Genomic DNA, 26,699 nt, shown 5'->3' on the forward strand with positions numbered 1-26,699 from the left:
TAGAGCGGGACTTCCCGCTGGCCGGGAAAACTAGAGCCAGAAGAGTCGAAGGTAGATTCGGGGTGGGACTTCCAGCCTGCTTGGGGTGGCCTAACGCCAACAGGATTGAAGTTAGACTCGATGGAGGATTCCTCGCCGCCTAAACGGCTGCCTGAAGCGTGAGTGTTTGGGCAGCCTCAGGCTCCATTCCAAGAGGCACGTCCCGCAGGCAGCTTGGGACCCAAGGTGGAGAATGGAGAGTGGGTTGAGGGAGGGACTTCCAGCTGGCGACGGGGGTGGGGTGGGTGGGGGGGGGGAGGACGCAGGCCAGCCTGAGGGCGGAGGCACAGCCGGACGCACCGAAGGGGGCGACCGGGGAGGTTGCTAGCTCACCGAAGTCACCCAGGGCCGGGGAGCGATGCTTGCACGGGGCGTGGCCTGCACGGGGCGTGGCCTGCGGTCACCTCCCGCCCCCACCCTCAGCCCCAGCGGCCGCCAGACCCGCGGGAGTCGGATCCGAGCGCGCCGCGGAGTCCGGACCCTCCCTCGGACTCTCGGACCCGGCCATGGCGTCATTGCCGCCACTACTCTGCCTCTTTGTCGCCGCCGCGCACCTGGCGGGGGCTCGAGGTGAGGCGCCCCATGACCCCAGCCCAGACCCCTAGGCCTGGCACTCAGCCGCTCCGGGAGAGGGAACCAAGGGACCCTCTGGCGTCCTCAGACCTGGGTCCCCCTTCGTCAGCCCGGGAGTGGAGTGAAGGGGCGTCGGGGGTATGGATTCTTGGGACCAACAACGCGCCCCGGGGAGGGAAGGGAGGAAACTTCTCTGTTCTCTTGCCTCCTCAAGAGAGGTAGGGGAACTCGGAGTATCCATATGAACTTTAGGCTCCTTTAGGTTCCTGGGGACAGCGGGGGCCGGTCTCACCCCCGGCATTTGGACTCTGAAGCATTGTGTCTTGGCCCAGGATTAAGGGGTCAGAGCGGCCCCCTCTCACACATCTCCTTCTCTTCCACAAACACACCATTCAGAAAACTTCCCGTCTCAGGAGCACTCAGTGGAACAGGGCACTGGATCCATTTCCCAGATGAGGAGACTGAGACACAGACAGGGAAGGGACTTGTCTGAGGTCACCGCTCAGCCTGGCTATCTTAGATAACTCAAGGTCAGAGAAGCCAGGCTAGATGCCAAAGACCTCCCAATGGCAGCTTGGGCCCCAAGTGAAGGGATGGAAGGTACACTGAGGGAGAGACCTCCAACCCCGCAAATGGATGAAGAACGCAGCTCCACCTGAGGGCAGAGGCAGAGCCAACTAAACCCATGGTCGCTGAGCACACTGAGGGGGAGAACTGGGTCAGACCAGACACACAGACTTCCCCAGACTATGGCATCCTGGCCAGGGCAGAGGGAGGGATGGGGCTGCAGGAGATTGGGGGTAGGGGCCATAGGGAGGTTTCCTGGAGGCGGCGGGGGGGGGGGTGTTCCTGCATTCCTTGGGGTCAGCCAGAGAGATGGTTCTGGCTTCTGAGACCCTCACTCACTACCCCCCAACCCCGCCCCGTGAAATGGGGATGATCATGACAGCACCTTGTATACAAGCAGCCCACAGAGGTCCCCATCAGCATGTTTCCTTCCCTCCATTCCTCATCCCTCCCACAGTCACTACCCCCCCTGAGGAGCCCACAGCAACTGCCTGGGGCTTTGAAGGCCCATCTCTGCGCCCCGGACAGCCCTCACCAGCCCTGGAGGATTGGGAAGGTGAGTCATCCTGGGTCCAAGTCCTGGCTCTGCTGTGGACTCACTATGTGAGCTCTGGTTGGTGTGGTCATGTAAGGAGGGGACACAAGGGGTGAAAGGCCAGTAACTTCCTGGTCCCTGGACATGGCAGCCCTTGGCACAGGTGCCCCCAGAAGTCTAAGTTTTAGGAGTAGAGGGGTGAGAGTCCAGGGCCTGTTTTGTCGAGGAGGAAACCAATGTAGGGTGGGAGTGGGTGCTTCCTCCCTGCTACTGGAAGCATCGTGCAGGGTGCTTCTAGTAGATTCCAGACCTGTAGTTCTGGAACCTGGGTCTCTGGTTTCCTAGCTGGGAAAGTCAGGAAAGGAGTGAGCACACACACCCCGGCCCCTGTGCAGGTGGGGTGGGGGGCGGTGGGGGCGGGAGTTGATGGAAGCAGAAGCTGACTTCTGGGAGGCCAGACCGTTCCCACCTGTGGCTTCTGTGAAACAGGTTGCCTGGTGGGTTCATCCAGGCAGTGAGCAAGGGCCCAGCTGGCTCTAACCAGGAGCAGCCAGGCAATGGAAAGCCACAGCTAGGGCTGTTCTCCATCGGGTCTCCTCCTGCTACTTTTGTGTCTCCTCACACCTCAGGGGTTCTGAATTCTGAGGTGGGGGACAGGCTTAATTTTAAGGTTGGGGGCTGCTGAGACAGTGTCAAGATGTCAGCGTGGCAAAATGTCAACCTGAACTAATGGGCCAGCTCAAGTATTGGGCAGCAGAACGGGGGCTGGTGCTAGGGGAGGCCAACCTCCCTTAATCCCTTTATAGCTCCTTGTGCCCTAGAGGACCCTGGATCTGTGCGGGTCAAGGGCGGGCTGGGTTAGCCCGTGTTCATTGGGGGTGGGGTGACCGTCTTAGCAGGTAAACAGTTACCTCGGAGATGGGGGTGGGCAGGCCGCTTCCTGGGCCCCTGCATGCACTGATGAGGCCCGACAGGCTGTGGCCCGGGTCCCAGAGCGTGCGGTGCCCACAGAGGCCAGCCAGTGGACGTCCTGGTTCAACGTGGACCACCCCGGCGGCGACGGCGACTTCGAGAGCCTGGCTGCCATCCGCTTCTATTACGGGCCAGCGCGCGTGTGCCCGCGGCCGCTGGCGCTGGAGGCGCGCACCACGGACTGGGCCCTGCCGTCCACTGTAGGCGAGCGTGTGCACTTGAACCCCACGCGAGGTTTTTGGTGCCTCAACCGCGAGCAGCCCCGCGGCCGCCGCTGCTCCAACTACCACGTGCGCTTCCGCTGCCCGCTTGGTGAGGGCGGGGCCCAGGGAGGGGCGGGGACTGTGTGGGGATGGGCGGGGCTGGGGAGAGGGCGGGATCTATATTAGTCATGCAGAGAAGAGAGTGGGGATTGGCAGACATGGGTTATAGGTGGGTGGAGCTTGAATGGGTGGTACTGAGGAAAGGGGGCAGGGCCGTGTGGATGTAGGCGTGGTTAGAAAGAGCTGGGGGTCCTTTAGCAGGGCCCAAGGAGTGGGCTGGATCATATAAGGGCGGGGCTTTGGAAAGGAGGGCCTGGGAATAGGGGCCCAGGTAGGGAACAAGAAAGACCCCTCAGGAGCTCATCTCCCTCCTGCTGCCCTCAGTTGCTCATCTGTAACAGCTCCATTCTTTGGGGGGCGTGGTTTTTTTTTTTTTTTTTTTTTTAATTTTTTTTTTTTAACGTTTATTTATTTTTGAGACAGGGAGAGACAGCATGAACAGGGGAGGGTCAGAGAGAGAGGGAGACACAGAATCCGAAACAGGCTCCAGGCTCTGAGCTGTCAGCACAGAGCCCGACGCGGGGCTCGAACTCACGGACCGTGAGATCATGACCTGAGCCGAAGTCGGACGCCCAACCGACTGAGCCACCCAGGCGCCCCATGGGGGGCGTGTTTTGACCCCAAATGTATGAGGGACGCAGGGAGAACAGCACGGCTAACCTCGGGGAGCTTATCTGGGGTTGGGGCAAATGGGGTGTTACCTCAACTGCACGTTCGACAGGTGAGCCTGGGGGACAACTGATGAGAGCAATGGGCAGAACCTCTCTCTTGGGGGACCCATCCTCGGACGCACTTAGCGGGGGGCGTCCTCCAGTCCTACATTGTTACTAGATTTCCAGGAGGCGCAGTCCCTGGCGTGGGCCACCGTCTCACCTTCCCTCCTCTCCGCCCTTACCGCAGAGGCCACGTGGGGCGCGTGGGGCCCGTGGGGTCCCTGTTCAGGGAGCTGCGGGCCAGGCCGTCGCCTGCGCCGCCGCCGCTGCCCAAGCACGTCTGGGGATGCGTGTCCGGGGCGTCCCCTGGAGGCGCAGAAGTGTGTACGCCCTCCTTGTCCAGGTAGGAGGGATGGGGCCTGGAGAAGAGTGTTGAGTTAGAGGCGGGGCCTGGACTTGGAGGGAGGCGGCCTGCTGAGGAGGGTACCTAGTGGGGAGAGGCGGGTTGGGAATGAGCCTGATGGGATGGGGCTGGAATGGAAGAGGCGGGTCCTCGGGGACCAGAACTTGGAACACATGGAGACTGGCCCTTCCTTCCCTTCTGCGCCCCCGTCCCCCCGCCCCACACGGAGGAGCATTGGTGAATGTGTGTATCTGGATGGGTGAACGCCAAGAAGGTCATGTCCAGGCACGGGCAGATCCGAGTGGGCATTGCTTTGGGCGCGCCACCAAGCGTGTGGATGTCCTGGTGGACACGGACACACTGAAGCCAGCTCATGTGCTTGGGGCACACACGCGTGGCATTCACAGCCCCCCTCTCCCGTACCCCACGCCCACGCGGACACGCGCTCACACCCTGGCAGACACCATGCCCAAGCCCTCCCAGGGCCAGACACCAGGCCAGCCAGGAGGCGACTGGAAATTCCGATCCGCCTGGGCTCCACAAACATGGTCTGGAGACTGCGCCCGCAGAGCCCATGGCAGGGTGGGGGAGCACGGTGGCCAATGGGGTAGTGGGGTCCCCACCCTACCCCGCCTGGCTCTGCCCTCCTGACGCCTCTGCCCTGACGTTTTCAGTGGAATTTTCCATCTTATGGAGAAACCGCGGGATTGGGAGGGGAGGGGAGGGAGATGTTTTGAGCCCAAGACCCAACCCCTAGCTGGGCCCCCAGCCCCTGCTGGACATTTTCTCTCATGCTAAAAGAAGCTTCTCTGTCCTGTGAGAGTCACCTCTCCTGTCCCCTCCACCAGGGCATTTTCCTCACCCCTCTGGACCACAGGTCTGCCCCAGTTCTGACTGCTCAACCCCATGTCCCCACTCACACAAGAGGCTGTTGCAAGCAGGACCATGCTGAGGCCTCTGAGGGGCACAAGGTGCGGGGGGGAGGGTGTCTAGGCATCTTTGCTGAGAGCAATGGGCTCTCAGCAAAGGAAGATGGGCCCTCAGTGGAAGGAGGGAGTGAAGAGGCTCCTCTGTTCCTCTGTCTGCCTTTGTCCCCCAGGTTGCAGCTCCAAGACCTGCAAGTGCCCTGACCACATCCTCCTGGGCTCGGTGGTCACCCCATCTGGGCGTCCACTGCCAGGAGCCAGGGTCTCCTTGAGAGACTGGCCTGGCACTGTGGCCATCACCGATGCCCATGGGACCTTCCGGATTCCCGGAGTGTGTGCCAGCAGCCGGGCCAACGTCAGTGCCCAAATGGATGGCTTCTCTGCAGGCCTGGGCCAGGCCCAGGCCAATGGCTCTATCTCTGCTGTGGTCACTGTTGTCCTTAATAAGTTGGGTAAGTGCCCCAGGGCAAGGAGGGTGAGGAGGCTGAGAAGCTAAGAAGGAAATTCTGGGTGACACTTGGGAGGATGTGGTGCAGCATGAGGTCACTGGGGAAGAAATAAGATGTGACACGGCCATTGGAGAAAGCATAACACTAAATATGTTGCCATGGGAGGAACAAATACACTGTGAGAAGCTGAAGAAGACGCGAGATGAGACAGGGACTTGCAGGGGGGCAGCATTAAGATGGGGCACCATCTTGAGCAGCCATGGGGTGAACTTGAATGGAGAGGTCATCAGAAGAGCCACAGGTGAAACAGGGCATCCCTGGAAGGGCAAGGATGGGGCCCTGCCCTTGGGAAGGTTTGTTGGGAGAAGCTGGGATGGGGCAGGACCTTTGCCACCTTTGCCCCCAGAGAAACCCTACCTGGTGAAGCACCCCGAGTCCCGAGTGCGAGAGGCTGGCCAGAACGTAACCTTCTGCTGCAAAGCCTCAGGCACCCCCATGCCCAAGAAATACTCCTGGTGAGTGCCCTGCTCCAATGCCCAAGGGCCTTGCACCCAGCTTTGCGGTTTGATTGGATTTTCCATGACATGTGGTGCCTCAGAGACTGGGAGAAAGATGCTCTACAACCTTGCTGGGCTGCATGGGGGATGGGGGACGGATGCAGCCCCTTCCCTGTGCTGAGGGCCCCCTGGTGTTGCCCACCTGCCACCCAGGTTCCACAACGGGACCCTGCTGGACCGGCGAGAACACAGGTACGGGGCCCATCTGGAGCTTCGGGGGCTGCGCCCAGACCAGGCAGGCACCTATCACTGCAAAGCGTGGAACGATGCGGGCACCGTGCGCTCGGGCAGCGCCCGGCTCACCGTGCTGGGTGAGCACCCTCAGCCCCCCAACCCTGAGCATGGCCTGAAACTTAGCCGAGACCCATCACCAGCGAAAGCAACCCCAAATGGAGCCCCAGCTGCAGACTGCTCTCTGACCCTGCTGAGTCTGATCCCGGGCCCCCACCGAGCCCCTGGGTTGAGCCCCTGATCCCAATCCAGGCCCCAACCCTGGCTTCAGTGGAGCCCTCCCCCTTACTCTGATCTGCTCTGATTTCTTGCTCTGCAGCCCCGGGCCAGCCAGCCTGCAATCCCCAGCCCCAAGAGCATCTGATCAAGCTCCCAGATGATTGTGGCCAGCCTGGCAGTGGCCCCGCCTACTTGGACGTGGGTCTCTGCTCTGACACCCTCTGCCCCAGCCCTGCAGGCTCCAGCTCCCGGTGTGGGGACTCGGGGTCCCGCTGCTGCTCCGTTCGCCGCCTGGAGAGCAAGGAGATCCACTGCTCCAACTATGTCCTCCCCGTCAAAGTGGTGGCTGAGTGTGGCTGTCAGAAATGTCTGCCCCCTCGGGTGCTGGTTCGGGGACGCGTGGTGGCTACCGACTCAGGGGAACCCCTGCGTTTTGCCCAGATCCTGCTAGGCCGGGAGCCCATTGGATTCACATCTTATCAGGGCGACTTCACCATTGAGGTGCCGCCCTCCACCCAGCGGCTGGTGGTAACTTTCGTGGACCCCAGTGGGGAGTTCATGGACACTGTCAAAGTTCTGCCTTTTGCCCCTCGAGGTGGTGGCGTATACCACGATGTCAAAGCCATGCGGAAGAAAGCCCCTGTCATCTTAGATGCCAGCCAGAGCAACACGATCCCTCTTGGGGAGCTGGAAGAGGAGGACCCGTTGGGCGAGCTGGTCCTCCCGCCCGGGGCCTTCCGCAGAGCCGATGGTGAACCCTACACGGGGGCCGTGGAGGCCCGGGTGACTTTCGTGGACCCCCGAGATCTCACCTCGGCGGCGGCCGCCCCCAGTGACCTGCGCTTCGTGGACAGTGACGGCGAGCTGGCCCCGCTGCGCACCTATGGCATGTTCGCGGTGGACCTCCGCGCCGCGGGCTCCGCGGAGCAGCTGCAGGCAGGGCCGGTGGCCGTGCGCGTCAATGCCGGCCAGATCCACATGGCGGGCCACGTGGAGGCCCTGAAGCTGTGGTCACTGAACCCTGACACAGGCTTGTGGGAGGAGGAGAGCGGCTTCCAGCGAGAGGGGTCAGCGGCCCCTCGGGTCCGCAGGGAGGAGAGGGTCTTCCTAGTGGGCAACGTGGAGATCCGCGAGCGGCGTCTGTTCAACCTGGACGTGCCCGAGCGCCGCCGCTGCTTCGTGAAGGTGCGCGCCTATGCCAACGACAAGTTCACCCCCAACGAGCAGGTGGAGGGTGTGGTGGTCACGCTGGTCAACCTGGAGCCTGCCCCCGGCTTCGCGGCCAACCCCCGTGCCTGGGGCCGCTTCGACAGCGCGGTCACCGGCCCCAACGGCGCCTGCCTCCCCGCCTTCTGCGACACGGACCGGCCGGACGCCTACACTGCCCTGGTCACGGCCACCCTGGGCGGGGAGGAGCTGGAGCCCGCGCCCTCCCGGCCCCGCCCGCACGCGGCCACCGTGGGCGTGGCGCAGCCCTACCTGGACAGGCTGGGCTACCGCCGCACCGACCACGACGACCCAGCCCTCAAACGCAACGGCTTCCGCATCAACCTCGCTAAACCCAGGCCCGGCGACCCCGCCGAGGCCAACGGCCCGGTGTACCCGTGGCGCAGCCTGCGAGAATGCCAGGAGGCCCCGGTGACCGCCAGCCACTTCCGCTTCGCGCGCGTGGAGGCGGACAAGTACGAGTACAACGTGGTCCCGTTCCGCGAGGGCGTGCCGGCCTCCTGGACTGGGGACCTCCTGGCCTGGTGGCCCAACCCCCAGGAGTTCCGGGCCTGCTTCCTCAAGGTGAAGATCCAGGGCCCCCAGGAGTACATGGTCCGCTCCCACAACGCTGGGGGCAGCCACCCGCGCACCCAGGGCCAGCTCTACGGGCTTCGGGACGCCCGGAGCGTCCGAGACCCCGAGCACCCCGGCACGTCCGCGGCCTGTGTGGAGTTCAAGTGCAGCGGGATGCTCTTTGATCAACGTCAGGTGGACAGGACGCTGGTGACCATCACGCCCCAGGGCAGCTGCCGCCGAGTGGCGGTCAACGGACTCCTGCGGGATTACTTGGCCCGGCACCCCCCACCCGCCCCAGCTGACGACCCGGCTGCCTTCGCCATGCTGGCCCCGCTCGACCCTCTGGGCCACAACTACGGTGTCTACACGGTCACCGACCAGAGCCCGAGGCTGGCCAAGGAGATCGCCATCGGCCGCTGCTTCGATGGCTCCTCTGACGGCTTCTCTAGGGAAATGAAGGCCGATGCTGGCACAGCTGTCACCTTCCAGTGTCGGGAGCCACCAGCCGGCCGGCCTAGCCTCTTCCAGAGGCTGCTGGAGTCCCCGGCAACAGCGCTTGGTGACATCCGCAGGGAGATGGGTGAGGTGACCCGGGCACAGGCTCAAGCCGCAGGTCCCCTCCGTACCCGCCGGGGCAGGGCCCGCCAGTGACCTGGGCTCGTGGCCTTACTCCTCTGCCTTGCTCCGGACTCCTCTGTACCTCGGAAGTCTCAGCCCCCTTCCCCAGATGCTCCCTCCCTAGGTTTCTGGGCCCCCCTCTCCCTCCCCTGCCCAGAGTTCAGAGTCAAGATAGGAACTAGGAGTGTCGGGTTGTGGAACTGCCAGGCAGGGGACTGTCGCTGTGTGAGGCAAAATGGAGTTCTTCCTGACAGCAGGAGCCAGCATCCTGGGAGACCATCGGGCAGCTGACGGAGGCCTGGGAGGAGTCATTCCCAGCTCGAGCGCTGGCTCTGATTTTATGTGTGTTTTGACCCTGATTTCAGATATTCTGCCCCTTGAGATTTCCCGCCTTCTGCCTGAAGCCCCCTCTGCCTGTTGCCGAGCTGGGTGCTTTATTGGATCCCCTGCCCCAAGCTTTGTTCTAGGGGTTATTTATTGAAACAAAGCCTACGGGGCTGGTCGCAGGGGTTAAGAGTGGGGGTCCAGGCCCAGCGAAAGTCAGGCAAGGGCTTCTTGGTTCTGGGGCTGAAGGGCACAGTTCTCACATGTTTGGTGCTTGGAGACACCCCCCCCCCCCCGGGGCGGGGGGTTGGGGCAAGGAACCAATTAAAGATGCTTCATTTCCCACTCATGGTGTCGGTCTTGGGGACTGAAAATGGAGGCTGCGGCTGCTGGACCCAGACCTTGGCAGGTGGAAAGGGGCCTGGAGCAGACACGGACATGGGCGTGCAAGCAGCTCAGAGGCCTCCACGAGGTGCCGGGCGTGCCTCGGGCTGGTGTGTGGGTCCTGGCAGAGTCACACAGAAGTGTGTCTGTGACACGTGTGTGCAGACCTGACTCGTGGGCAGCCCGAGCCTGTGCCGCCCTGACCGCTGAACACGGTAGCAGCTGCCGCCCTGGCCTTTTCCTCTGAGCCTGGCCGTGTGCCCGAGGGCCGCACTGGGCAGGGAGGGGCCCTGGCAGGGGCCCATGCCCCAGGCGGCAGGAATCGAGCCTGCTCTGGACTTCCTCAGCCAGGGTCACGCTGCCCCTCCTTAGGCCCCACCCGGCTGAGGCCTGGCCACACCTTGGCCACATGGTGACCGGGCTGCCCGAGGCCATGGCCCTGGGCCCTCTACTTCACCAGGACTCAGTCTGGAGGCGGCAGAACATCGCTTGCTGGCGCTCTGTGTGCGGGGCTCTGTGTGCTCGCGTGCGCGAGTCCTCCTGGCCACGCCCCCGCTTTCCAGACAGAGGAAACTGGGCCCCCACAGGGAGAGGCAAAGGGCTGCCCGGGCCCTGGAGTGAATCCCCGCAGGAGCAGGGGCTCCTTGGATGGCTCAACAGCCCCCTCCGGCACATGCTTGGGACTCCCTTGGCCCCAGGAAGGCATCAAAGCGGCATTGCTGGGGACCTGGGATGGGAGGCATTGTGTCCCTCACCCCAGGGATGGGGTGACAGCGGGGAGTGGGGGTGCGGGGTGTTCCCTTAACCCAGGGCCCTCTGCACACCCACCCACCCACCCACTTACCTTTCTACCACCCGCCTGTCCGCCCACCCACTGCTGCCTCCACCCCTCCCGTCCACGCCACCATGTGCCTGTGCAGCATTTGGAGGCTTCAGCTCTGTGCCAGCGCGGAGCCGATCCGGCCTTGGTAGGGAGGTAGGTTCACACACGGACCCCAGCACACCTGCGGGGTCAGCCCTGGGCCCACATGGTCCGCTGGCTCCCGTCCAGCTCAGTCTGACAGCTCTCAACCTCTCCAGCCCTCATGCCTTTGCTCAGGCCATTCCCTTCGTGGGAACCTCTTCCCTTGGCCAGGGGTAGGCTAGGGGGCCTAGGGGGTCAGGGAGAATCTGACAAACCCAGAGGCCTCAGCCCCAGTCTCTGAGGGGGGGCCTCAGAACTCTGCTGGAGTCCAGGTTTGGGCGGCCCCGGGGGGGCCGGCGCCCCAGCCTCTGCCTGGATAGGCTAAAATGCACAGGAGTGGAGAGATGCTTTGAGATGCCTTGGGAGCCAGGGAGGGTGTGCGTTGATCCACAATACACTGTGTCTACACCCCTAGCTGACAGGGAGGCTCGGAGGGGGAGTTCCTCGCCCAAGGGAACCTGGGCTCTGGGCTGCCCGGTGGGGTCCCGGGGAACAGGAAGAGCCAGGGGGGCCCCCCCACCGCAGCCGGCGGGTAAAGCTGGCTTCCAGGCTGAGGGTGATGAGGTGTCAGTCTCCGTGGCCAAATACCTTTCATTGAGAAAGTGTCGGGGCTGTGGCTGCTGCCAGGCCTGGGGCAGCTGGGTTTGGGGCGGGCAGCTGGCCTCCCTTCCCTGGGGTGGGGCAGGGGTGGGTGGGCGTCCTCTTGAAGCCCCTCCCCAGATGCGGGGCCAGGCCAGGACTGAGAGGGGCTCCCAGAGGGAAGCGGATCAGGGAGGATGTTCCAGGTGGAAGGCACAGTCGAAGTGAGTGCTTGGCACCGGGCAGGGACTGTAGCTTCAGCTCCTGCCCATCCCTGCCGACACTGAGAGGACAGCGCCTGGCTCCAGTTTCCAGATGAGGAAACTGAGTCTCCCAAAGAAGCCATCGCCCTGAGCTGACAGCCCCGTGCCCCTTGCTGCTGCCTTGTGACCCTGTTTGAGCAGAGGGGGAGTTCAGCCTCACCCCCCGCCAACCCCCCACCCCCACCCCGTTCTGGAACCTTGGCCATCCGCCTCCTGGTAAATCCATTGCTCTCCCCCCAAACTGGGGCTGCCAGACCACACCCCCTCAAGTCTGGGGAAGTGGGGGGCATGAGCCCCCCACCCACCCACCCAGAGACCCTGGCTCCAGCCACCCTGGGGTCAGCTCAGGGCACAAGGAGGCCCTTGGTCCCGCCCACGGCATTTCAGACTCTTATAATTTTAGAACCAGGGGTTCTTAAAATTCCTAGCACTGTGAGTGGGAGAAGAATCTTGGAACAATGCTTAAAACAAGAGAGTCTTAAAACCGCAGAATCAAAGAGGAGGAAGACGATCATGAACACACATTAAGCACTGACTGGATGCAAGGCCTCCCTGCTCCCCCAAGAACTAACTCACTTTAAGGGCATTTATTATCTTTTTAATGTTTATTTAGTTATTTTGAGAGAGAGAGAGAGAGAGAGAGAGCATACGAGCAGGGGAGGGGCAGAGAGAGGGAGAGAGAGAGAGAGAGAGAGAGAGAGAGAGAGAGACAATCCCAACAGGCTCCACGCTGTCAGCGCTCAGTCCCACGAACCGTGAGAGCATGATTTGAGCTGAAATCGAGAGTCAGATGCTTAACTGACTGAGCCACCCAGACACCCCTCACTTTAAGGGCTTTTAATGTACACTTATTGTCTTGGAGGTCAAAATAGACTTGTAGGGAGGGTAATTTTCATACAACCCCCATTTCACAGCTGAAATTGGCCCAGGGTCACAAAGCAAACAGGGACACTGTGGGCTGGGGGTGGGGGAAGGCAATGTTTCCCAGAGAAGGGGACATAGGTGCTGGGTTCTGAAGGATGGCGTAGGAGTTTGCCCAGCAGGCAAGGCAGGAAGGGCATTCCTGGCAGCTAGAAATGTGTCTGGGAAGACTGGAGGAGGGAAACCTCAGGCGGGCACGGAGGGCAGAAGGGAGCACAAGCGAAGCACGCAGGGGAGACGAATGGAGCCTTGAACGCCGAGTCAGAAGCCTGAGCTATCTCTAGCAGGCGATCGGGAGCCAAAGAAGGTGCTGGAGCGGTGGAAGTGTGCACACTCGCTCATGACAAAGACTCCTCTGGAACTGGTGCGGGATTCAGCCTGTTGGAAAGTGTTTCTTTCATGGAACTGTGGTCTGCTTCTTCCCACGTGGCAGCCCTTGTGGGGTCCAAACCCTGCAGTCCAGCGCCCCCTCCCCCTCGGCTGCCTCCTGTCCTGGCTGAACATTGCTGGCGCCTCCATCGGGGCCTCGTGGGCCTGGCGTGGCCACCCACCACTTCCCCGGCCCCGTCTGTCTCTCTCATCAGCCCTCGGAGTTGGGTACGTCCCAGTCTCAGACCCCAAAGACTGGAGCCAGCCTGGCGGGGAGACCTGGCCTCCGTCGGCTGGGGGGAGTGGTGGAAACAGAGGCAGGGTGCCAGCAGAGAGAGAGCAGTCCAGGTGAATGCTGACGTCCTGCTGCCTGACCCCTCTCCCAGGGCCTGGGGTGGGGGGTCTGAGCAGGCAGGAGGGAGGAGACCCCAAAGATGAGGGAAGGACCAGGCACCTACATGTTGGTGTATATGCCGGACCACACACACTGTCCTACCCAGGGTCACGACCACCACATGGAGCCACGCACGTTGGAACCAGTCTCCCTCATCATCCGTCCCAAGGTCACACTGTGCTCGTCACACCCCGTCCCTGTCCTCCCCAGACATGCCCTCCCACACCACTGGGGACCCCTTTTCATCACCCATTTGGGTGATGCTGTCACTCTCCATTATAGCCCCACGTGCGGTCACCAACCCCCCATCCGACTTGCCGGATGTGGGGAATACGCTGGACGTGCACCCTTACCAGCCACCCCGGGGGGGGGGGACGCACGCCTGACACGCAGGCCCGTGTGCGTGCAGCCAAGCGCACCTGTGCGTCATGTAGCATGGGCACAGCCACAGTCTCCCTGCACTTGGGGATGTTCTGACCCCCAGATGGCTGGAACGGCCGAGTCAGGACTGATCGTAACCACCCCCCCCCCCCCGCCACGACCTCCCACGATTCAGTCCCTCCGAGCACACTGGGCCACAGCCGGACACGTGTGGCACCTCCTACCCTTTTGGAGCCCTGGGGAGGGCGTGGGCGGGGGGCTGGAAGCTGGGGAGGGGGCCTCAAGGTCCCAGCGGCCTTTCCCAGGAAGTCCCGAATCCCTTCCTGCTGACTCAGCCCTGGGGGCTGGCAGGCCGGGTGCTGCCGAACCTCAGGTATGTCCTCGAAGGCTGCCTGGTGGGGCCTCCATCAAGGCGTGGGAGGGGAGCTCCCACTCAGCACTCAGCCCTTCCCCGGATCCCAGCCTCCCCTTTTGCCCCAGATGGAGCTCGAGCGTTAATGGTGCAGCTCAAGACCTGGTGCCAGCGTGGTGGGAGCTGAGGCCGGCTGCTCATACCTCCGGTTTTTTCCGGTTGAACGTTGGCGGAGCAATGAGTTCCCAGCCGAGCGAGTCTCCCTCGTAAAGGGCCCCTGCTCAGCCCACTCTCCCAGCCTTGTAAAGACGTGGATGTCTCAGATGGTCTGGGGGAAGTTGGCCTGGCGGCTTATCCTGGGGCCCAGCGCAGGGACACACACACACACACACACACACACACAGATGTGCTCATATGTTCCCATGTGATGTCTACATGCAGACCTGTGGCTACAAATACACTTGATCATTCACAGACTCAGCCCCTGGACTGGCCCTCACAGAGCCCCATTCTAAAGAGCAAGACTAAGACAGGTGCAGATGTCCCAGACTTTGGGGCCAGGGGTTGGGAAAACCGAGAGGAGCACCCAGGGAAGGTTTTCTGGGGAAACGAGCATTTAATATGGGCTTTGAAGGGTGAATAGGAGTTTGTCAAACCCAAATCAGATGTCCAGAGGTCTTGAAGACTGGTTTTAGAGTTTACTTTTTTTTGTCCGTGAGGATTTTAAGCAGGGGAATGACACGGTCGGACAGACCCCAACTCACGACCGCTTCTTGAGGACCCGGCCTTTGCCCTCAGGGAGCTCTTTAATCAGATGAGGGAAGGAGAGCCAGATCCAACCAGGAGGAGCAGACGAGACCTCTGGTTTGTGAAGCACCTGCTCTGCATTGGTTTGCATCCTGTTAATAACCCTTCGAGGGTTCCATTATTATCCCCATTTTAAAGCTCAGGAAACCAAGGCTGAGAGAGGCGAGTACTTTGCCCAGGGTGCTGTAGGGAGGTAAGGCATACGTACATTACCCTGGCCTCCTACTTGAAACTGCCTGCTGACCTGGTTCCAAGCTAACCCGAAAGTCTGAAGGACAGAACAGTGAGGCTCAAATAAGTCAGCTTTGCCAAGGGTCATGTGTTTGCACCTGGCCAGGGAGCTTTTACACATAAGCTTCTTGTCATTTGGCTGCTGAATGGCTTTAATGGGGGGCTTCTAGGCGGGGGGATGTCCAGGCAGAGGCCCGAGGGTGCTCCTCCTCCCTTTTGGGAGGCCTGGGCCCCTGGCCTTGGCCCCCGTCTGCCGTCTGGCCCGGCTGAACACAAACACTTGGAAATGGCCGACCCAACGGAATCTAGGTTGTGGTCAGGCTGTGGCTGAAGAAGCCACTGGAAAAACACGCAGTCCACGGGGCCAGGCCCAGCTTACGTTTCACCAAGCAGGAGTGGCCTGCCCAGTGCCCAGAGCCGAGGAATGCTCGTTTTCGAGCTCTTTGGAACCTGTCATCTGAGCAATCTAGCCGCTGGGTGGTGCTACCTTCTGTCTCATGTCGTCAGGCTGTGACCTGCCTCCTGGGGTGTCCTTGAAGAATCGGGTCTCTTGGGTTGGCCTCCTGGTCCAGCTGCTGTTGGAGACCCCTTGTCTGCTTGCATGACCCTGACGATGGGGAGTTCACCCCTTTATGGCTATTATTCCCTGCAGCCAAGAGCCTGTAATTGGGCAGATTTTTCACAGGAAGCTCTGGCTCCCTTGACCACACAGAGGGGAGGTCAGGCAGCCCGAGCACCCCGCACCTACACCCCTCTGTGCGTCCAACCCCTCCCGGGCCTCTGGATGACCCCCAGGCCCTTTGGGTTCAGTGTGGCCCAAGGGGACCTGAGTGTCTCTTCCCAAAATGTGTTCTTTGCCTCGTGGCCATGTTTCGGTGCTATTTGCCCATCCACCTGTCCTGAGCCACACGGGCCGGGCAGGTGGCCCACACATCCATTAGGCACCTACTGCTAAAGCACTTTACTTACATCTCGTCTCTGATCCCTCCCAGTGAGGCTGTTTCTGTTATTGCCTCAGTTGACAGATGGGGAAACTGAGGCTCAGCCAGTTAACTTGGTATCCTGGGGTCACAGGGGCAGATACTGGACGTGGAAGCCTGTTTCCTACTGGAACCAGGAGAGCAGCCTGGGCAACCTCATCTTTTGGGCTGAGGCATCCCCTGGAGGCCATAGGGGGAGCAGGTGGGCCTGAGTGTCTCCAGCTTTCCAGAAGCTCCAGTCACTCCCTTACTCACACACCCTCCATGACTCCCATGGTCCCTCTCAGTGGGGCTGGGGGCTCTGGATGAACGCTTGCAGGGTCCCCACAGAGACGCCTGAACACAAAGCCTGGCTTCTTGGGTCAAACCTAGGCCCCGACCCCTGTCAACTTCATAGCCTCAGTTTCTCTCAGCTGAAGAACAGTAGGCCCAACAATCACTTCTGCTTCTTCGGGTCTTAGTGAACACAAGTTGGCATGCAGTAGGTGCTCGCTAACTTCATTCTCACCCTCAGTAACATGCAGGAGGGGGCAGGGTTTGAGTTGAGGTGTTCTGGGCTCCCCTCCCTAGGCTACTGCCACCCCCCCACCCCTGAGCTTTGCAGTGATATCGAGTGGGGGATGTTAAAACTCCCGAAAGCACCTAAATCAGGGCCTCAATTTCCCCACCAGTGTCTGAGGGCCTCCCGACCCCTCCTCCAGGGTTCTGGTGTGGAGGGTCTTGAAACACCTCCTGGAGTCTTAGGGGAACAGAAATCTTTACTAACGATTGGATATGGGCCCTCATCAGGCACTGGACTTCCTATCTTGAAACTGCATGCGGGGACCTTGAAACTGCCACAGTGCACTTAACCTGCGCCTGGATATACCTCTGCACCCTGGACTCTAGGAGCCCTCTAAGTCTTCCCGTGGACTGGTCCAGGGGATCTGGAAATTTCAACTAGGGCTTGGTCATGGGGAGCCTCCAAACTCCCGCGGGGGGGGGGTCTCAAACCCCCTATTTCAAGGATCACATCTTTTGCGAAGGGTGGGAGGCTGTGGCCATTCTTGGAAGCAGGAGACTGGGGTGCGGGTGAGGTGGGAGGGAAACCTGAAAGGGGTTTGGACCTGGGGCCCTCTGAGACCAGGGCCTGGGGGAGGGGGCGGCGTCCGGGACCCAGGGCGGCAGCCACCAGAACCCCAGTCTCTGACCCTCCCCTCTGTCCTAGACGACCCTGACGCCTTCCCGGGAGGTGGAGAAGGCCCGAGGCCGGGAGCAGCTCTCGCGAGGGGAAAAGCTTCAGGGCGATAAGAGGCGGGGCCAGGACCCGGGGGCGGGCCCAACACCCCCAATAGAAGATGAACCCAGGGCTGGGGCGGGACCGCACAAGGACAGGGGCCAGACGAGGGGAGGGACCAGACTAGGGGTCTTGAATACTCGAGCCGAGCCGAGGTCCCTGAGAGGAGGTGGGTCGATGAGGGGCGGGGTCTAGTTGGACAGAGACCAGTTGCCTGCCAGATTCCCTAACCCTACCCGCCCCAGGAGAGATCATGAAATTAAACCAGAAGCTGCGGGAAACTTCGACCCACGACCAACGTGGGGTGATTGAAGTCGGAAACCTTCCCCACACACAGACCCCAGCTCTCCTCACCCCTCAGCCCTCCCCAGGACTTCCCCATCAACCAGGCAGTCGTGAGGTTGAGGACAGAGAGGGGCAGCCTTGCCTCTAGGAACACACAGTCCACTCCCCTCCCCAGGATTTCAGGGCAGTTGCCCCCGCCCCCGCAACTGCGGGAATCGCCCTATCTCTACCCCAGAAGAGAATGAGGTGCAAGGCAGGAGACATGACAACGCCCCCAGCATCTTAGCCACCTCTCGCTAGACTGAAGTCCCAGGATGCTGGAGTCAGGGACTCAGAGGTCAGGGCCTGGGAAGAGGGGTTTGGGAGGGAGTGGGATAGGAGCAGAGGGAGCGGTAGAGCAGTTAGCTCTAGTCAAAGACGGGAAGAGAGGGCAGTCAGGCAGGCACTCAGTGCAAAGGCCCTGGGGTGGGAATGCTTTATAGGACGGGTAATGAGGTTGGCGAGGAGGGAGACGAGATCGACTTTGTTGGGCTTGGAGGAGACACAGGAGGGGGAATTGGATTCCGAGAGGGAAGAGAAGGGAAACCAGGTTAGCTAATAGGCCTGGATCTGATTTACGTTGTAAGATCGCCCTCTGGCGTCCCCGTGGAGAACGGACAGAGAGACGGGGGAAGTCTGTCAGTTTATTCTGGCAGTCACAGCCAGGCCGATCTTGCTCAGACGACCGGCCTCCTGTCTTAGTGTCCCTTCGGCAGAAGGGGTACAGGATAGCCCATACCTTCTGAGAGCGCCCCCTACGTGCACATCGTCTCAGTGCTGTCTCACAAGATTCCTACTGAGCTTTACTTTCTATTCCCACTTCAAAAAGACGCATTGCAAGAGACAAGTTGAATAATAATGATAGTAATAGTGACGAATGAGGTCCCGTTTCTTGCCGAGCCCGGCCCTTTACGTGGATCAGCCCTTGGACAGCACAGCCACAAGGTGAGGGGGTCTTATGTCCTTGGTAGAGGCAGGCGTCCAGACCCCCAGCTCTGTGCTCTCTGGCAGGGTCTGCGGGCCACGGCGACCCCTGGTGGTAGGTGGAGGGACCGCTGGACCTCTCACACCGCGCTCCCTCCCCCCTCCCCGCCCCCCGCCCCCATCTCCTCTCTCTGCTGTGGCCTCCAGTTCCCTCTCCTGATGGGTCCCCTCAGATGAAAACCCTGATCATGCACCTCCAAGCCCTGTGATCACCCAGGTGGTGGGTGGGCAAATTCAGGCGGGGTTGGGGGGGTTCACACCTGACTTGCTGTTGAGTGGGAGTGGGGTGGACCGAGCCGCAGGGAGAATACAATGCCATGGAGGGAAGGTAGTTCAGCTCTGGGCCGTCAGGTTTGGGGTGTCTGTCACACAGCTGGATGTATTAGTTGTGTTCAGGAGAGAGAAATTTGGAAGTACGGAGAAGCCAGAATATGGCACAGAAACCAAGCAAGAGAGGATGTCATGGAAGACAGAAGACTAGATTTCAGGAGCAGGAAGGAAATGAAGCTGCATTAGCATTGAGAAGCGACCGCCAGAGCAGCGTGGGTTCAGTGGAGCGATAAGGCCACTGACTGGTTCAAGAAAGAACCCGAGACTGGAGCACAGTCAGTCAGCTCTGGGGGGGGGGGGGGGGGGGGAGGAGGGGGTAGATTCCCAGCAAAGAGTTGGCCAGGGGCCCCTCCATGTCTGGGACAGCTACACCGGGGAAATCTTGAGGGTGAGAGAAGGTGGGATGCTCCGGGACAGGTCATCTGGGCAACAGAGAGGTGTGAGGTAGAGGTGGAGGGTGTGGGCGTGGAAGACAGCGGTGACCGGGGGTTCCCGAGAGACCCAAAGCAGCGACTTGCGGTTCCCAGCCTGACGCAGGAGCCCTCCTACGGCTTGGCCTCCCGCTCACGCGCGCCCTCTTGTGGCCATGGTGTGAATTCGGACTGTGGTTCTCTGGGCTGCAGGCCTGGAGCTGGGTCTTTAGGAGGGTTTTTAATTTGTTTTATATATATATATATGTCTTATATATATTACATATATTATATATAATATATAGCATACATAATATATAACATACATAATATATAACATATATAACATATAATATATATAACATATATAATATATATAACATATATAATATATATATAAATCCACCTTCTCCAATGAGATATTCAGTCATAAAAAGGAATGAAGCCCTAACTCACGCTGCAACACGATGAACCTCAAAAACATGCTGACTGAAAGAAGCCAGTCACAAAAGGCCACAGAGTGCGATTCCAAGTATATGAAACGTCCAGAACAGGCAAGTCCGTAGTCACAGAAGGGAGAGAAGCCAGATCGGTGCTTGCCGGGGGCTGGGGGAGGGGATGCGGAGTGACTGCTGGTGGGGATGGGGTATCCTTTGGGGTGAAGGAAATGTTCTGGAACTAGATAGAGGTGGTGATTTCACAATCACACTGTGAATGTAATTAATGCCACTGAAATTATTCACTTGAAATGACTAAAATGGCATATTTTGCTATATATATTTATCACAATTTTTTAAATGTTTATTTTTATTTTTGAGAGAGAGAGAGCGAGAGAGCACACAAGCCGGAGAGGAACAGAGAGAGAGAGGGAGACAGAAAATCTGAAGGAGCCTCTACGCTGTCAGTGCAAAGCCCAATGTGGGGCTCGAACCCACAAACTGTGAAATCATGACCTAAACCGAAATTGGAGGCTCAACCGACTGAGTCACCCAGGCGCGCCCCTTACACAATTTGCATAAAGGAGAAAGGGGAGCCTGGGTGGCTCAGTCAGTTAAGTGTCCAATTCTTGATTTCAGTTCAGGTCACGATCTCATGGTTGGTGAGATCGAGCCCCTGCTTCGGGCTCTGTGCTGACAGTGCAGAGCCTGCTTGGGATTCTCTCATTCTCTCTCTCTCTCTCTGCCTCTCCCCCACTCTCTGTCTCTCTCACAAAACAAATACATTTTAAAAATGGCAGGGGGTGTGTGAAGGCACCTTTTCCCAGAGGCCAGCCCTGAATGCACCGCCGACTTCTGCTCATGTTTATTCTCCTTTTTCTCTAGAATATAATTTCACTAGACCAGGGCCTGGGTCTGTCAGTGAGTCTTGGGCTGCAGGGAACCAGGAAGCAGGCTCGTTAGACCTGGGGACAGGCACTTAGGGCAGGGGGAGGGAGTCAGCTGCCACCTTCAGGTTGCAAACAATAAAAAACCCACATTGAACATTGCAAGGAGCCCGCAGTGCAGGGCTGGTCCCCAGCTGGCACCCCAGCTGGTCCCCAGCTGAACAGACCCGGCCAAGGCCAAAGGGCTGCCAAGGGAACCACGCCTCACCTCAGATGTCCCTCCTGTCCCACAACTGCCTGGACCGACTGAGACACCCCTCCCCCCGGCCAGCTGTAGTTTTGGAGCTGCCCAGCACCCAAATAGCTCCTGCTGGCAGGGACGTGGTGAAGTATTGCTGGGAGGGCAAGGGGGAAACCACTGCTACACCGGGAGGCCCCTGATGGCTGCCCCTCGGCCGCCCTGAAGGCTTGCAAGGCAGTGAGGGAAGAGGAAGGGCAGCCATGCCAGCGACTGTGCAAACGCCTGGCTGGGGCAGGTTCCCAGAGCAGCCCCACAGAGGCTCCGAGCCGAGTGGCATCGTGGGCGCACAGCCACTGACGTGGGCCCCAACTACATGTTCAGCGCTGAGGCCGAGGGGCTCCTGCCATGGTGCTTCGTTCGCTGGAGGAAAATCCTGGTCAGACACAGAGGCGGTGGCTGCCCCAAGCTGTACCGTGCGGAGAACAGCAGCATGTGCAAGGTGGGGACACGCACGCTGGGATATATCACAGGCCATCTTGGCAGGATACGCTGAGCCCTGCCCGGCAGTGGTCACCTACGGAGAAGGGGCCCGGCCCAGGCGGGTTGTGATGCTTTCTACGCAGGCCCTTTTGTACCGCCCGCACGACAGAGTCACTTCCTGGCTCTTCAATAGCAACAGAGATGGAGTGTGGACACGGTGTGGTGACAAACCCGTGGCTGGGCCGAGCTCCTCTTGACCCCCACGCTCGCTGGCGGAGAGGGACGAGGAGGCAGAGGAGGAGAGGGGTGAGGGGACCAAGAAGGACTCCCAGGAATCAGGGAAGGCCTCGGGGCCTCAGCACTTCATGAGCACAGACGCAGGAAAGCACTTGGGAAATTTATTGTCTTTAGTGACACATCAACTGAGAATGGAAGAACTTATATTAACAGAGAAAAATACAAAACCAATTCCCAGTAAAATTCTGAGCTCACAACAGACTTAAAACAAAAGCATAATGAAATGATACAGCAGAAGCGAGTGGGGAAGGCGGCGTCCGGGCCAGTCGGCACACAGAGGGACAAACGAGCGGACAGACTCACGGCTTGGACACCGCCCAGCTACTGCCGTGGCCGGAAACAAACCTTGTGTGAACAACATCAACGTGAAAAAGAAGTCAAAAATTGTAATGGGAGGATTGTGACAAGTCCTAGAAGAAACAATGCACAGTCTTATCATAAAATTACTATGAAAAAAAAAACCCAAACTGAATCGAGAAAATGAGAGCATCTCAGACCATTTCGAATCCCAGCCGGCAAGCAACGGACAGCAGCAACCCAACGGTTCTGGGTTTTCTGAGGTATAATGGGCTGCACGCGCAGTAAAAGGTCAAGTGCCAGCAAACTGTGGCGGGTCACGCAGTCTGCTGTCCTGCTTGTCCCCCAAACTTAATTAGATGCATCTGAGTTGATGCTCCCGGGGTCTCCGGAGGGGGAAGAGGTCAACACCGGGGGGGCGGCTCCCAGCCGGCTGCCCCTGGCCTGAGAAGACAGAGACTGAGTGTCAGAAGGCCGCCCATGATACCGACGGCCCATCCCACCCCACATCCCCGAGAACCGAGGAGAGGAGCCAGGAGACAGGGGGCAGACCCAGGGGTCCCTCTTGAGTTACAGGTGGCCTTGCCACCTGACCCCTGATGTGGACCTGCTTCCTCGGCAGGAAGCGGCCTCCACTGGCCACCTACGGGGCTCTGGTCAGGGACTGATATGGCATCGTGGCACAGCCAAGGCTTCTACACTTTCTGAGGGGGACACAGACCCTGTCAGGCCCGGAGCTGATGACAGTCCCTGAAACATCACGGCCAGACGCAATGACCGGGAAGGGGCTTGGAACCCTGGCTGGATGGTGGTCTGGCTCGGCAGCCAGCAGGGTGACAGCCAAGGCTACCAGGCCTGGGGCTTTGTCTGTGGCACAGGGACAGCCTCAGGATGTTTGTCCACAGGATCCCCCACCCACCGTAAGGAAACCACCACTGAAAATGGCTCTTCGCGGGTGGCCTGCTCCATGGCGAGTCCTGTTTGCAGCGCACGAGAGCAGGGCCATTCCCTCTCCCGGCTCCCAGGTGTGATGTCACACCCTCCATGTGACCCTGAGTTCTAGGTCCCTCCAGAGACCACACAAGCTCCTCTCCACCTTCCTCTCTCTAGCATTTTCCTTACAGGCTGAGGCCTCCTGCCTGTACCCTCTTCCTCATCTGACCCCACCAGGCCACGACCCTGCTCCTTGCCCCACCTCGCCTGGTCTATTTCCTTGGCACGTGTCCCCAAGCCAGTGTCAGGTGAGCGATCGACAGACTGTGGGCTTCCTGAGGGCGCTGCCTCATCCTGGGACATGGGGGTGCTCCGCTATCAGTCTGAGAGCAGCGGGGACGAGGCCTGGCCTTGGGGGACACTCTGCCCTCGGAAGGACACCCATAGACCTGTGCTCCAGGAAGGAGGCCGTGGGTGGTGGAAGGGAGGGGTCCAACCACAGGACTGAGAGGTGACAGGTGAGTGCCCAGGTGTGGGACTGGCAGCCCAGACGTTCCTCGAGTGCACAGGGCAGAGGTAATGGCTTCCAGCTGGGGTGGCCTCAGCCCTTGACCTGCTCTCTTGGAAGAACATCTGTGCCTGCCCAGCACAAGGGTGTCCACCACCAGACCGAGGACATTCCCACTTGCTGTGTGAGGCCTACAGGGAAGCCACATCAGGACTTAGGCAGCTCCAGATCTCCTGGGGATGGTTCTAGGGGTAAGGGCGGACCTTGTCTATCAGCTCCCAGCTGGGGGACACTCACTCCCAATTCACTCTCATACTCACACCCACTATACTTGAGTCACTGAGCCCCAAGGAACGCACAGAGCAAGATGAGGCTCGGCCACCTGGTGGCGCCAGAGCTCCCTGTTCAGCCCAGGTGCTCATTATGGGCTGTGGTGTTGCCATGGTGATGGGATACGCACCACCCAGCATCAGGTCCTGCCAAATGGCTCCAGGGGGCATCCACTCCCTGCACCAACATGGGGCTGGGGATAAATCAGTGGAGGGTCACCTGGCACAGTAGGGTACACTTGTGTGAAGAAAATGGTGGGCAAAGGCCCTGCCCGATGCCACACATCCTCTTTAGGGTGACCCTGCATGTGGGCCAGGCCCTTGTGACAGACAGCGGGATGCAGGGGAGGCACCAGGGGCCATGAGACGGATGGGGCCCCCCAGTCCTGGCTGGTCCAACACACTGCCCAACATCCTGAGAAGGTTCCAGAGGGCACATCTGAGGTGCCCATGATTCCTGGCTCGTTTTCTTTCCAGTCACCAAAACAGATCTTCACTCTGGCCCAGCTGGGCCCTGGGGAGGGGGCAGCTGGGCTATGGCAAGGCCAAGGCACTGACATGGCAAAGGGTCTGAGCCTAGAGAGCCTTCATGTTCCAATGGTCAGGGCCTTGTCTGCCTGTCCCCTCTTACCCCCTTGGGGTACAGATGTCCACTGGGAGGGAGGGCTCCATCCCACCAGCCCCAGCCCTTGCCTCGGGCCCACCACCCAGCAGCTACTGTGAACTACCGAGTCCTGGGACTGGGAGTGAAGCGCACAGGTCTTTACAAAGTGGGCCTCACAGGGCCGTGCCCCTGGGGCAGCTCTGTCCAACTGCAGCCATCAGGACGATGAACCACGTACCCAGTGGGCCCTTACTCATTGCTGGGACCTCTGAGGGAGGCTTGTGGAGGCCGAGACGTGGCTGGCGAGATGACCCACTCCAAGGACCCACCACCCACCTGGGCTCTGCATATCTGTCCCAATACTGAGTTGGAGACCCCAAGGGCATCCTCGAATTGTGCCCTGAAACTCACCTGAGACCGTAAGCTGCCTCCCGCAGGGGCGGGGCGGACAGAGGCCAGTGTCTGCAGGGTGACAAGTGCATCCCCGGCACTGGTCAGCGGGAAGGGACCAGAGGAACCTGGAAGGGGTGGGAAGTGTTGGGACAGATGTTCCAGCCCCAGAAGTGACAGAGACTCCTCAGGTGGGATCTACCAGCCCCTCAGCCAGGAAGGGGTGGTGGGCACAGCTCCCAGCATCTGGCTCCCCTGGCCTCCTCGCCCCTTCCCCTGCAGCTCAGTGGGCATGGCCATGCATGAAGGACAGTGCCTGGGCTGGGCGGCCTCACTCACCGGAGCTGGGTGTCGATGGGCAGCTAGCCTGGCTCCCCAGGCCCCCGACTGCCATTTTAGTCGTATAAATGGTAGCTTCTTCTTGAAACTTCCCCATGTTCTTTTTATACCGAATTCTTTTGTTGCCAAACCAGTTAGAGACCTGTGGACACACAGAGAAAGAAGTCACTGGGAAAGCTGACCAGTAATGAGATAATGTGAACAGATGGGCACACTCTCTGAGGTGCCCGTGCTCCCACTGTCCAGGAGGAACATCTCTGAGTGGCAACACGGGGCCCTGGGGCCAGGTGAGAGGCCGGGACTGAGAAGCTGGTGCTGACTGAACCGTGGACCCAGGGCAGTGGCCGCAGCGGGTGGGGGCCACCTCGGAGCCGGCCTGCCCTGTGGCAGAGGAAGGCCTGAGAGCCAGGGACGGGAAGTGGCTGGAAGGACACAGGCGCGTCGGACACGTGGAGAGACGAGCACCCACTCCCTGCAGGGGCAGGAACAGACTGAATTCGGGATTCCTCTTTAGGGAAAGTGAGAGTCAGGGAGACACATATCCCCTGGGACCCACTAACCACATCCCTGGGAATTCGGTCTAAGGAAAAAACACACTGGATCCACAACTTATCAAAGGATGACACGGACGGACAGACAGACAGGGCAGTGGGGAGGAGTCGAGCGCTGAGCTCAGTGCCTTTTCACTTGCGCCTTGCCCCTGTCCTCAGAGCAGCTGGGGACAGCCGCCGTCACAGCCATCCTACAAGCAGGCAGGCCCGGCGGGTGCAGGAGCTGGTCCAGGGCCAAGCGGGCCGAGCCCAGCGGCCTCCAAACCTGTACCAGGACTGGGCCAGGGCTTCTCCTCCTGGGTCGTTCTCTGCAGCGGGGCTGTCCTGAGCACGGGAGGGCACTGACCAGCATCCTTGGCCTCCATCCAACCCCACCCAAGGATTGTGACAATGGAAACTTCCCCTGGGGGCAGAATCAGTGAGACCCCAGGGCCAGCGCCTTCCACGGAGACATACACAACTAGAAACACTTTAATATCCCACAGTAAGGCCTGGGGCCCTGCCGTGAAATATGTGTGGTTTAACCAACAGTCATAAACAGTTAAGTTACGGTGGCAGGGTTTCGATGACCTTTTCTTTTCTAAAAATGTATTCCTTTAATGTCCCCACATTATCTTCTGTGTTAACCATGAAAAGAAAAAGCTCTGTGTGTGCTCCTGTCCCTCAAACAGTGTCTCTTCCCTTCTGCCCCCGGGTGTGAGGGTGGCCAGAGCAGCACTTGCTTCCCACTTACCTACACGGAATGTGCTGGAACGTCTTTGTGGAACGAAGTATACAGAGGAATGGTAGCAAGCAGTTTTCCATGTGAATTTAACTGGCAGAGCAAACTTCATGTGTGGGCGAGGCAGGGAGGCTGGCCCTGTCCTGAGCAGATAGGGGTCCCAGTGGCTGGGGAAAGAGCTGGTCCCGGGCCAGGGTCTGCACCCCAACATGGGCACCTCAAGCACGTGTGGGCACAGCACAGGCTCTCGGCTGTCCTCTTGAACAGTGCAGCTGGGAGCCACTGGCCACCCCTACCCTGTCCCTCTGGCCCTGTCGGCCAAGCCAGCTACAGCTGCTGCCCAGGTTCCCCTCAGCACCCCATCTGAGGCTCATCCACGGCCCCTCACCCCCTCCGGCCTCCTCAGCCTGCAGCTGCAGCTGATTCTATCTTGAGAACATCTGCGGCCTCACTTGGGACACTTGCGCTAATGGTGCCCCCCTTACCTTCTCCTCATGAGAACCTCGCGGCTTGCACCTCTGCACCCCAAATTCAGAATCCCCCCTCTGCTGACCGTCCGCCA

The 26,699-nt window shown here is 60.0% G+C and overlaps 2 protein-coding genes across 4 annotated transcripts in view; one reads left to right on the forward strand and one right to left on the reverse strand.

The window, feature by feature from the left end:
* Positions 1-463: 463 nt before the first annotated feature.
* Positions 464-9,485, forward strand: CILP2 (cartilage intermediate layer protein 2). The gene is made up of 8 exons (XM_060630764.3): positions 464-609; positions 1,637-1,735; positions 2,726-2,998; positions 3,910-4,065; positions 5,165-5,443; positions 5,847-5,955; positions 6,151-6,308; positions 6,548-9,485. The coding sequence occupies exons 1-8, from the start codon at positions 546-548 to the stop codon at positions 8,881-8,883; spliced, it is 3,474 nt and encodes a 1,157-aa protein (XP_060486747.3). The 5' UTR covers positions 464-545; the 3' UTR covers positions 8,884-9,485.
* A 12,060-nt stretch (positions 9,486-21,545) lies between these two features.
* The window catches only part of PBX4 (PBX homeobox 4), a 43,580-nt gene continuing 38,426 nt past the window's right edge, over positions 21,546-26,699 (reverse strand). For all 3 annotated transcript variants that reach the window (XM_078443187.2, XM_078443188.2, XM_078443189.2), the window contains exons 6-8: positions 24,866-25,007; positions 24,548-24,654; positions 21,546-22,206 (exon numbers count right to left, since the gene is read on the reverse strand). In XM_078443187.2, the coding sequence (XP_078299313.2) occupies positions 22,114-22,206; positions 24,548-24,654; positions 24,866-25,007 (342 nt within the window). In that variant the 3' untranslated portion in view covers positions 21,546-22,113. The remainder of the gene's footprint in view (positions 22,207-24,547; positions 24,655-24,865; positions 25,008-26,699) is intronic.

This window comes from Panthera onca, chromosome A2 (assembly GCF_046562875.1).
Source record: "Panthera onca isolate mPanOnc1 chromosome A2, mPanOnc1 haplotype 2, whole genome shotgun sequence".
Lineage (NCBI taxonomy): Eukaryota > Metazoa > Chordata > Mammalia > Carnivora > Felidae > Panthera > Panthera onca.

Bases quoted from the DNA above. Each gene is read 5' to 3' on its own strand.
- CILP2 (XM_060630764.3), top strand. From the start codon at position 546: ATGGCGTCATTGCCGCCACTACTCTGCCTCTTTGTCGCCGCCGCGCAC. The intron at 2,999-3,909 runs GTGAGGGCGGGG...CCCTTACCGCAG, and splicing joins GCGCTTCCGCTGCCCGCTTG to AGGCCACGTGGGGCGCGTGG. The intron at 6,309-6,547 runs GTGAGCACCCTC...CTTGCTCTGCAG, and splicing joins CGCCCGGCTCACCGTGCTGG to CCCCGGGCCAGCCAGCCTGC.